General features: G+C 39.4%; 2 protein-coding genes across 3 annotated transcripts in view; one reads left to right on the forward strand and one right to left on the reverse strand.

Annotated features, from left to right (window-relative positions):
* tmem145 (transmembrane protein 145) overlaps nucleotides 1–6775 on the forward strand; it is a 40219-nt gene extending 33444 nt beyond the window's left edge. The window contains 4 exon segments of the mRNA XM_032518699.1: nucleotides 265–437; nucleotides 1139–1259; nucleotides 1616–1804; nucleotides 4238–6775. Coding sequence (XP_032374590.1) covers nucleotides 265–437; nucleotides 1139–1259; nucleotides 1616–1804; nucleotides 4238–4480 — 726 coding nt within the window. The 3' untranslated portion in view covers nucleotides 4481–6775.
* A 946-nt stretch (nucleotides 6776–7721) lies between these two features.
* On the reverse strand, nucleotides 7722–9288 carry mrpl17 (mitochondrial ribosomal protein L17). Of its 2 annotated transcripts, XM_032518846.1 has the most exons (4): nucleotides 9217–9288; nucleotides 8904–9106; nucleotides 8319–8387; nucleotides 7952–8206 (listed from the first exon to the last, which is right to left on the reverse strand). In XM_032518846.1, the coding sequence occupies exons 2-4, from the start codon at nucleotides 9075–9077 to the stop codon at nucleotides 7952–7954; spliced, it is 498 nt and encodes a 165-aa protein (XP_032374737.1). In that variant the 5' UTR covers nucleotides 9078–9106; nucleotides 9217–9288. The 2 variants fall into 2 exon arrangements, with proteins under 2 accessions (XP_032374738.1, XP_032374737.1); XM_032518847.1 differs by having other exon boundaries at nucleotides 7722–8206; nucleotides 8904–9266.
* Nucleotides 9289–10560: the final 1272 nt, after the last annotated feature.

Here is a 10560-nt window from a genome sequence, read left to right on the forward strand (position 1 = left end):
CACACACACACACACACACACACACACACACACACACACACACACACACCGTTGACCCAGTTGGGAAGAGCAAGTGTCAATGTCAAAGACTCACAGAGAACGCAACAAGATGAGCTGTGGCTCGGTCATTTCAGTGCAGTGAACCACGAGCAATCCATTTTAGTAATTAGGGCACAGACCACAATGTGTAGCCAAGCCAAAACTATTGCTTATTTTCTACTTTTAAGCTTAATTTTGGCATAACTTGTCACGTTCCTGTGCAAGTTCTTTGACCCAGGTGAAGTGCTGTACGCCTATGACAGCCCCGCTGGCTACGGACTGATGGGCCTGCAGCTGCTGGCCTACGTGTGGTTCTGCTATGCTGTGCTGGTCTCTCTGAAACACTACCCTGAGAAACAGCCCTTCTACATCCCTTTCTTCACCACGTACACACTATGGTGAGACCTGCATGGCTTCCCCCACTTTGCCCTTGCTGCAGATAATAGCACCTGAGCGAGATTGCAGAAGAAGAAAAATATACTTCTCTCTGTTTGAGGTCTCTTTAATTTGAATAATTTATGCTGCTCTGTAAAACTGTACATGAGATAGCTGATGCTTTAGCATTCCGGGAATGAAAAGTTGTTTATCTAACACTACCTTTCTACAACATTGCGTGCCCAACCTCTGCGCTCTACTAACACTGTAGATAATTGTACTTGAGTGAATGATTGCTAGAGGAAAACATCTATTTTTACTCAGCTGGTGATTTACTTGGGTCTCTTCTATCTACAATATTTTATGCTATCGTGTGTGTGTGTGTGTGCGCTAGATAGTTTAAAACATTGTACTGGAAAGGGTATTTCCTTTTTAAATAACCCTGAGGAAAAACTCTTCAGCATACGCTTCTCTGACCTTCACTCACTGGGTGTGATAGCAAGAACTTCAAATGAAGTGTAGGTTACAAAGACCAATATCATCTCTGTATTTCTCTCTAATTGCTACCACAATCTCCCGCCTCATTATCTACGTCTCTCCTCTCCTTCCATCTTCTTCTTTCTGCATGCTTTACATCTGTTTCTACTCTCCCTGCTTCTCAGTTCTCATCTTTTCTTTTAATGTGTTCTTCATTATCCTAAATCTACTCACTTGTTTTCATCAGGTTTTTCGCAGTGCCTGTTATGGCTTTGATCGCCAACTTTGGGATTCCTCGTTGGGCCCGGGAGAAGATCGTCAACGGCATTCAGCTCGGCATCCACCTCTACGCTCACATCGTGTTCCTCGTTCGTAACACAAACACGCTCACACACCCTTGCACTTCTACATGGTTCACATTATTCAAGAGTCGTTATTGCCTCTGTTTGTCATATATTATTCGCTATCCTTGAGTCAAAGCTGCCTAGTGCTGATTGTCTCTCCCACACATTGTTATCTACCTCTTCCTCACCTTCAACACGTTGTTCTTTACTAATGGACCTACTGCTCATGCAAATTCCCTTTTTATTTTTCTGCTCACTGCATGCATTGCATTTCCCACTTCTCACTTGGACCTTATATGTCCTGTTAGCTACTATACATAGATAACATATGTAAAAAATCAGCGAAAAGCATCACATTTTTTCATCTTTTAATCCCTTAGGTTATCACAAGACCGTCGGCAGCCAATAAGAACTTCCCATATCATGTTCGAACGTCCCAGATTGGGATCCTGCTGTCCAGTCCGAAAGCAGGTGAAGGGGCAGAGAGTTTTCCCCATCATGCCTATGGAAATGGCTCCTTCCTGGGAGACTCTCAACCAAACTTTACTGAACTCTTCTCCATCCAATCAGTGAGTCTAATTTGACATGCTTTTTGATGCATGCTTAATATCTTAGATCAAATTTGTTAAAGCAGAAGACAGAGAAGAGCAAGCTCTGTGAAGTGACAGGCACAGAAACAGGTTCAATGTAAATGCAAGCATCAGAATCAGAATTGTAGCTTGTAATGTGTGTCTTTATCCATCTTAAACACCTCCCAACCATTTTGCAGTGCTTGCTATATGTAATTAGAGTCATCTAAGTTGTACTCATTTATTGATGCTTTTAAAAAACAAACATTATTGTGTCAAACCTAGCTTGAAATTAACTGTCTCGTCTAACAAAGATGCCTCAGACTAGAAGTCATCAGTGTAACAATGTTTATTTCTTGGCGTAAACTGCCGTGTCTTCCTGTGGGCGCCAGGTGAATGACAGTAAGCACAGCGTGAACACAGCACATGCACTGATATGAAAACACTTGAGCACAAGGAAATAATGATTAAGTAGAAATGTTGACAAGACCAAATTAAGGCGTCATGTTTGCTGTGATGAATTGTCTAGCTTGGGGGACTTTTAAATTTGTGGACGTGGCTTTTTTATACTGCACAGAAATGACTGACAACAGAAGGGCTCTGACTCTTCAGCTATACTGATACAATGCACAGACACGAGTATGAATAATAATAATAATAATCACAACAATACAACAATAATAATAACACAAAGGAGCAACCATAGATGCAACCCAAAGTATAAAAAATGCATGACAAGCGACACAAAGTCATGACAAGAAAGGACATGTTTTAAGTGTTCATTGTGTAAAAAGGCATTAAAGCTTTAAGATAATTTGAATTAATAAAGTTAGATGGCAGTAATAAATAGACCACTCTTGCCATTATGTGTTTTACAAACCAGTACCACCACTTAGAAATGAATTGTCTGACTCCCTGGAAGCCAGTGTAAAGAGGCTCAATGTGCTTGCGTCCCCTGGTTCTCGTGAGAAATCTAGCATGAGAATTACTGCATTTGCTGCAAACATTTAATTGTAAGAAACTGGGAAGATGATTTTTTTTTTCCAACCCTGGTATCAATGTGGGTCATAAGAATCTCTCCTATTTGTTGTAAAATAAGATGCCCTCAGTCTTTAATGAAATGTAGTTGCAGGTGATTACTTGCATTGACAAAGTGAGTCTATTGGACTAGGGACCTTTGGTGAAATAGCAAAGTAAATGTGAGTGTTATCTTCATAGATTTAATCAGCATGGCAATGCAGCCTTTTTGTGTTTGGGTTTGCAGCTTTTGGCCTGAAGGGTAAATTTGTGGTTATCACAGGAGTCTCTGCGCTATAATGTAGTTGGAAGCCAGATTGAAAACTACTTACAGATAAAACAAATGTGCCATTAGTTTTCCCAAGATGGGGAAGATTTTTTTAAAGTATAAATACAGGATTTTGTATAAAATCATCCATCCAAAACATCCTTTGCAACACGTGAAATTGTAATGAAATGTAACTGAAGACAAAGAGTCAAATTACATCAAAGACAAGTGGGATATGGATTGGGTTGAAAAATCCAAATAATTAGGAAGGTCTTTCTAATACTTTGTTTACATTACAGGATACAAGATGCAATAATTCGGTTATCACATTTTAGCAGGAATTATACCACAATTAAGTGATCCTATAATTTCATATTTGTAGTATTTTTTTTTTTTTTTTTAACTATTTACTAAAATGTTGGTCTCATACAGTTTAATGCATTCCAGTAATAACTGCATTACGCCTTGAAAATGTTGGCGTGATTTCGTGAGTTGCAAGAATAGGTCAATTAGTCCAGCAACAGAAAAGGAATCAACTAAAAGTATTTTGATAATTGGTTAATCATTAATATCATTTTCAAGAAAAAATGCCAAAACATTTTATGGCTCCAGCTTTAATATTAAAGAGAATTTTCTATTTCTTTGTCATACGTTATACAAAATTTAATAAGTTTGAGTTTTGGACTGTTGGTTGGACAAAACAAGACCTTTGATGATGTCACCTTAAACCTTTTACTGTTTTTTGGTGTTTTGTAGACCAAACAGTTATTTTAAATTTTATATTATCTATAATGAATATTGGAAAAAAGCATTACTTGCAGCCCTAGACTTTGCATACATTTGGCATGTAGTGATTTGTATATTGATATAAAACTATATTTTTGATATTAGATGATTTCAACCATATCCCCTATGCCGACATAAAGGCTCTACAATACAGTAAACTCATCTAGAGTAGGGTCAATTTGTGGAGAGTAACACAACTGAATTGGAGGTCAGGTAACCCAGTACATGTGTAATCACCTCTAGAGCTCTCCGAGCCGCAAAATGTGATGTGTAGTGTCTGCAGCATGCACATAACATTTTAACCTACATCCAGAGGATCAGACCAGGTCAAAGGTGTAAAACCATCACCTTCTTCCTTCCAGGACCCGGTGAAGACAGTGGAGGAGACGGTGGCCCGTAAAGGACCCGAGGTGCCAAGGAACAGCGAACAAAAGATTATCACCACTGCTGCCGACTTGACGGCAATATTGCCCCCACTTCCTCCTCAGATACCACCATGCCTGGCCGCACGCTCACCCTCGGTCCCGCCCCGACTCCCTTCCTTCACAGAGTATTTCAGCATGCAGAGCGGAGGAGGTGGAGGAGGGTTCGGAACAAAGGCATGAGACGGTACAGAGGGAGAGGGGGCGAGGCATTGAAGGAACGGACAGAATGACAATACAAAGTAGAGTAAGAATCAGAGTGGAAATAAAGGTGTTACTGTTTAAAGACGGCCCGAAAAAAAAGTTTGGCTGGACTAAGTAGAGAAATCATCAGAAAAGTGAAACGGTTCCTTTTCACCTGTGAATGGAAATAACCTGAATGGAAGAGTGAGGGGGAAATGGCTGCGAGATAGGAGTGCTCAACTTGTTAAAGAACAAAAAAGCAATAAATATTTGATGTTGACCAGTAAATGGCACACAGGGAGAAAGATGACAACGTGGCTGTAGCCAGAGCAATAGGATGATAGCTGTGCACGATGCGGAAATGAACAAAATTCTTGAAATACTTTTATTCAAAAATTCATGAGGAATTGAGGATGTATCTGGAGGAGTTTGTAAATAGCAAAAACGGGAGAGAGCTACCACTCTATAGTTTTATTGCAAAAAAGGAAATTTGTTATGTTTTTTTCCACATCATTAGATTCCAGTTGGTGCTGTGACCATCAGAAAAATCTCATGCCATTACATTTATCCAAGTCATGTAAAACAAAAACAAGACTTTTTTTTATGTTTGACACATTTTGATAAAGCATAGATATTATATGGAGTTTATTGGGTTAATTTATATTCTTATATGCCTTCATTGCAGCTGGTTATTCTGGATTGATATACTGATGTGTTGATGTAAAATGTCACGTTTACTGTGGCCACTTCTAGGTACTCGTAAAACATGCATGTTTGTATCGTATTTCCCGTCCAAAAAGCTGATATGTGTGACTCCAGATGACCATACAATATTCGCTTATTGTGTGTATTGAAATCTATAGTTTTGTAAATACATACAATAGGCTTTAGTATATTTTGAACTGGATAAATTATGTTAAATGTTATTCCAATCAAAACCTTGCGCTGTCTGAAACATGAAACCAATAATATACTCTGTCAGCTTTAGCTGAGTTTTCACTGGAGTGAAGACTATGCCTGCTCAAAAATGTCATTCCTGTGTATGTAGACGTTGGTGAATGTACTGATGCAATACAGCACAAGGACAGGGATGATTTTCAAGTTACTGGAATACCACAGGACACCTTTTGTCAAATGTTCTTTACTCTCTCCTTTGCTTTTAACTACAACACATTCATGATTTTAGGGCAGGGGGCTGCCCTTTATTTAAATACTTAAGTAACTTAATCCTCACCCCTGTCTAGTATCTGAAACATAAATATTTGTTGGCTTTATCTCACTTTAACGTTCAAACTGTGCAAAAAGTAAAACAAATATTCCTAGTTTTGGATCCCCTAATATTGAGCTATGACAAAAAAAGCCTTGTAGATTAACTGTTAAAACAGCAACACTGCTGTACATTTTGTCTGTCCTGCATGGAGCACTTTAATGTTCCTGGTCTTAGTCTGTTTATTTGTGATGATGTTACCTTATAAGACTGCTTTAAAACCTGTATTCACACCACTTTGAGTACTATTCCAGATGCATACACCTGTAAATAGTCTGAAAATGTCATCAACTGTCCGGACATTTTAGTGGAGGTATCATGATCCGTCAACGTAATTTAACATTCAATTGCTGAAGTTGACAAGTCATGTAAGAGTGTCTCTTAAGCTGAGTTTACCACAACCTGCAGTTCTGAAAAAATAGCTGTGAAAGTACACTAACAAATTCAGTTTTATCTGACTGTTTTGTACTCGATTCGTAAAAATGGTGATACTCAGCTTGTAGTCCACATTTACCAATGAGAGTCTGTCTGCAATGGTGTACTGTAGGATGTTAGGACTGTGGTGTGTAACTTGTAAGAGTGTAGTCAGAGGTGTAACTTAGTCTGTGAAACAGAATGATACTTGAATTCTAGTACTAGTAGTTATTTCTGATGGTGTCCGGTTTATTTGGCATGTCTGCCATCTTGTCTGCTGTTGCCTGTTGTTATGGTTGCCATGACTTGACTGAACAGACAATGGGTGACTTGACTAACGAGACAGGCTTACTGAAACTGTATCACTGCTTCAACCTTGTGTATATTGACATACGATAACAGAACTGAGACACTTTGTGGAGAGAACTGGACAAAAAGAGATTATGTATGCATGACAGAAAACAGCACAGCTTTTAGGCTACTTGGAGCGATCTGGTTAAGAGCACATCACTGAAGCACTATTCAAATGCATTTTAATGGTGTCAAATGAAAATTCTAAATACGCTGTACATATACACTTTTTGCCAAAATAAAAACAAAAACGTTTTATTAGAGGGCTCGTCTGGGTGTGTGTATTATTTGGCTACTGTGTTAATAAGCAAGAGTGTCTGTGTTCCAGTTAGGACAAGGGGATGTGTCCAAAGGAGTCAATCTCATATCCGTAAATCATATTTAGAATCTGTTCCCATTACAAGACTCCATTAATATGAAACACCACAGGGACAGACGCCAGGCTGGTCACAATTTGATGTAGGCTAGCCTAATTATTTCACAGTCCCTGCCAGTATCCCACTCTGTGTCTGCTGAAGTGCAGTCACAACAAATTGCCTCTCTGTGCCTGTTCTTCAGTAAGGTTATACATTTGTAAATGGCTTTCAGGGTAATCAGTGTCACTGTCTTTAAGGGAAAAGTTGTTACATTATTCTGTAACAATTTGATGTCAGCTCAAGAGTTATTTTGTGATAACATTGGTTCACTAACTTCTTTTCACTTGTCTATCAAATGTATTGCATTCCAATACAATAGTCCAACAATATGTAAATACTCTTTGGCTTGTACTTTTATTCTCAGGTTGTTCTGTTGTTTGTCTCCAGGATGACAAAATAACAAAACACTGTACAACATAGTATAGCATAATAGACAACATTCACTTGTCATAAAGGGTTTCTACAGTGTCACCCTAATTAAATTGAAGACTTTTTTCCCCCAGGAAGAAGCAGGTGGGCTCCAATGAAAGATGCCATCCAGTTGCATTATGGGTACTGTAGGATCCAGTGTTTCTGGAGTCAGACCCAAACTTAGGACTTAGGACTAAATCTCTTCCTCTGCTGTTTTGATTTTTGGACCACTTTTTAAAAATCTGTGACAACTCCCCCAATTTTACAGAAGTGCAATACTAAATTGCTGAAGTACCCCTTTAATATGTACCGTAAAAGCTTTTTTTCTTGTGTGCTGCCGTTGTGTGTGGGCCAAATCTTGTTTAAAGAAATAAACCGAAAATCTGGAAATAATATTTATTAATACATGATCAGTCATAAAGGTCTTTGCAGAATGTTAACAGAAACACCCTTGGCTTCAGTTGACGCTGGAGCTTTTGGACTGCTTTTTTTGGTGAAGAAATGAACAAGTGTCTATATGCCAACCTGCAGCCACTCTTCAGAGGCACTTCAGCACCCAACCACCATCCTTCAGCGACCACCATCACTGATCCAACACAAGGAGGGTTTTACTCAAGGTTTTGCAGCCAACTGTTGTGCCCTCTCCTCTCTGTAGCCTTTGAGAAGCTGGTTGATGAGTGTCAGTTCATTCTCTTTTTTCACAGGATAGAGAGGCGGGAAGGGGTTGCCTTTGTACTCCAGGACGGCCATCTTTGCTCTGTCTAGGTTCTGTCTGTTCGGGATGCGTGCCATACGGGTGTAGCCATTTGTCTGGGTCTCAAAGCGTGGAGCAAGGACCTTGAAGAGCTTTGGGACCAGATCCTTTTCCTGAAGAGAATAAGCACACTCAAACTACACATCGACTTCCCATTAACTGTTTTACATTCAGAGCGACACAGCTCGTAACTTCACAAAATTGAGCAGAGCTGCGGACACGTACCGTTAGCCAAAAACTGGCCATTTTCATCGCCTTCTCATCAGTGTCTCCCTTTTTGGCATAGTCAATAATCTGGGACAAAGAAAACAAGAAAAAATATATACAGTCAGAACTATTGTGTGTGAAACCGAAAAATGAAAATATGTTGCCTGATAGACACACATTCATATTAAAATCTTGTATGTTCACATAAGTTAGTTTAATGTGGGCTGAATATTTTTAGATAGAACCAGATGAAGACCTAGTTGCCTTTATCAGTCTAACTACATGTTATTGATTGTATAACAGGCCAATAAGGCTGATCATATGCTTTATCTAGTTTTATAACTATTTTTGTTAAAGACAATTAAAGTTTAATTGAAGTGATAACAGTAAAATGTTGCAGAGCCATTAACTGTTTCACATTTCTATTCTTAACGATTCAATTTTCTTCTGGTGGTGGCTGATAATAATCCCTCATAATTAAATCTCAGGTGGAAAGATGTAGGCTATGTAACATGTATAACCTTGCTGTTTTAATTTGGATATTTAAAAGTAGATAGACACTGTAACGTCAGTTTATGGGTAGCTAGCCAGCAGCGTGGTCACCTTCTCAGCGTAGAAGCGGACTTCATCTGCTCGGGCCGTCGTGGTTTCTATCCTCTCGTGTCGGACCAATCCTGTCAAAATGTTCCGCAGCATGTTGATTCGGGACTGCGGACCCATTCCCATCTTCCGGGCCACCCGGCCGTGGGAGATCAGCATTTGCAACGTGAGGCGCATCTTGTCCGGTTAGATTCGTCTGAAGGAATCTGCGACGAACAAATGGAAAACTAAACATAAACGAGAAGAAGGTTCCCAAATAGAGTGTATTTTCAATTTAACCCTTCCCTTTGTCTATCTTACAGACTGGCGGAGTTACCTCAATGTAATCGCAAAGACCGAGGTCAGTGTCGCGATGTTGACATTGATGGTGCGTCGTCAAATGTGTCCGACTCGGTAAATGGAAGTGGGGAGCGACAGTTCCGCTAAACTCACTTCAACCAGAAACGATGAAAATCAAGAACCACAGAAATATCAAGATCCTTGTTATTCTGATTAATAAGCGACAGAGAACCTTTGGGTGTCTGTATATGTTCGCTTGTTTGGATTGTTAGAGTTTACAAATGTTAATGGAGATCTATTACAATATGAGTTATTTTTATTTGTGTTCTCTAATTTGATTTATTTCTTCATTATTTTTTAATACTTTTTACTTATACTTTGTTTTGTTTGAACTCTTCATTGACTATTTTAACCATAGACTATGATTTTAACATATGATGGCCTCGATTTATAATATGTTGAAGCCACGGGTCCTCAGGTGGGGCCATGGCCGCGGGTACATATTTTGAGTTGGGGGTGCTGACAGAATTTCGAGAGTGACATTTTCAGCCAGTCAACCACCACACTGCGTACATCACAACGCTCCACATGCGCAAAAACAAAAACAAGAACGAAACCCAAAATTCAAGACAGGGCAAAACTAGGCACGGGTAACGCGGATGCACAAAGCTTCGACAATGGATAGAATAGGCACAAGCTCAACCACTGAGCCACAAAATAGGGTATTGTTGAGTTATAAAAAGTTATAAGCAATGTTGTGAAAACGATGCATTTCTGTTTTATGTATGATGCAGCCAGGATGGGATTAATATCGTCACCTTCCTAAAATAATCGCCTAAGTCATTTTTTCACGTTTTTCAGAAAACACAAAAAACTGAACCAAATACTGAACATATTTTGACTTAGGCAGTTATACAAAGGCGTAGAATCACATCACCTGTTCAACTGAGAATGTAGGAAATTTTACCAGAGGTGGCCAGCACCATGAGGAGATGATTTAGGCAAGAAAATACTTTTTGTCAAAAAATGACTTAGGCGATTATTTTAGGAAGGTGACGATATGCATTTTTTCTTTGAAGAGGTCTAAACGAGCCATTTGTTTATTGACCTGGTCAAGTCTGGCATTTAACATATGGAAAGGAGATCCGCACCAAAAGGTGGCCCATACTGTCTCCTGCTCCCATGGGGTCTTGAATGCACCGGGTGAAAAGGAACCGCCACAAGGTGCAGGGGATAAATTGGTGTAATTTAGGAATACTCAGCACTGGTTTCATGTGACTCTGTCAGGGGAAGCATGGATCCAGTCCGTCAGTTGCAGTGTTATCATCAGAATCAGAATCAGCTTTATTGACCAGGTATGAAGACACATACGAGGAATTTT

This window comes from Etheostoma spectabile, chromosome 6 (genome assembly GCF_008692095.1).
Source record: "Etheostoma spectabile isolate EspeVRDwgs_2016 chromosome 6, UIUC_Espe_1.0, whole genome shotgun sequence".
NCBI lineage: Eukaryota > Metazoa > Chordata > Actinopteri > Perciformes > Percidae > Etheostoma > Etheostoma spectabile.

Bases quoted from the DNA above. Each gene is read 5' to 3' on its own strand.
- mrpl17 (XM_032518847.1), bottom strand. From the start codon at position 9,077: ATGCGCCTCACGTTGCAAATGCTGATCTCCCACGGCCGGGTGGCCCGG. The intron at 8,388-8,903 runs GTGACCACGCTG...TCTTTGTCCCAG, and splicing joins TCCGCTTCTACGCTGAGAAG to ATTATTGACTATGCCAAAAA. The intron at 8,207-8,318 runs GTACGTGTCCGC...TATTCTCTTCAG, and splicing joins TGGCCAGTTTTTGGCTAACG to GAAAAGGATCTGGTCCCAAA.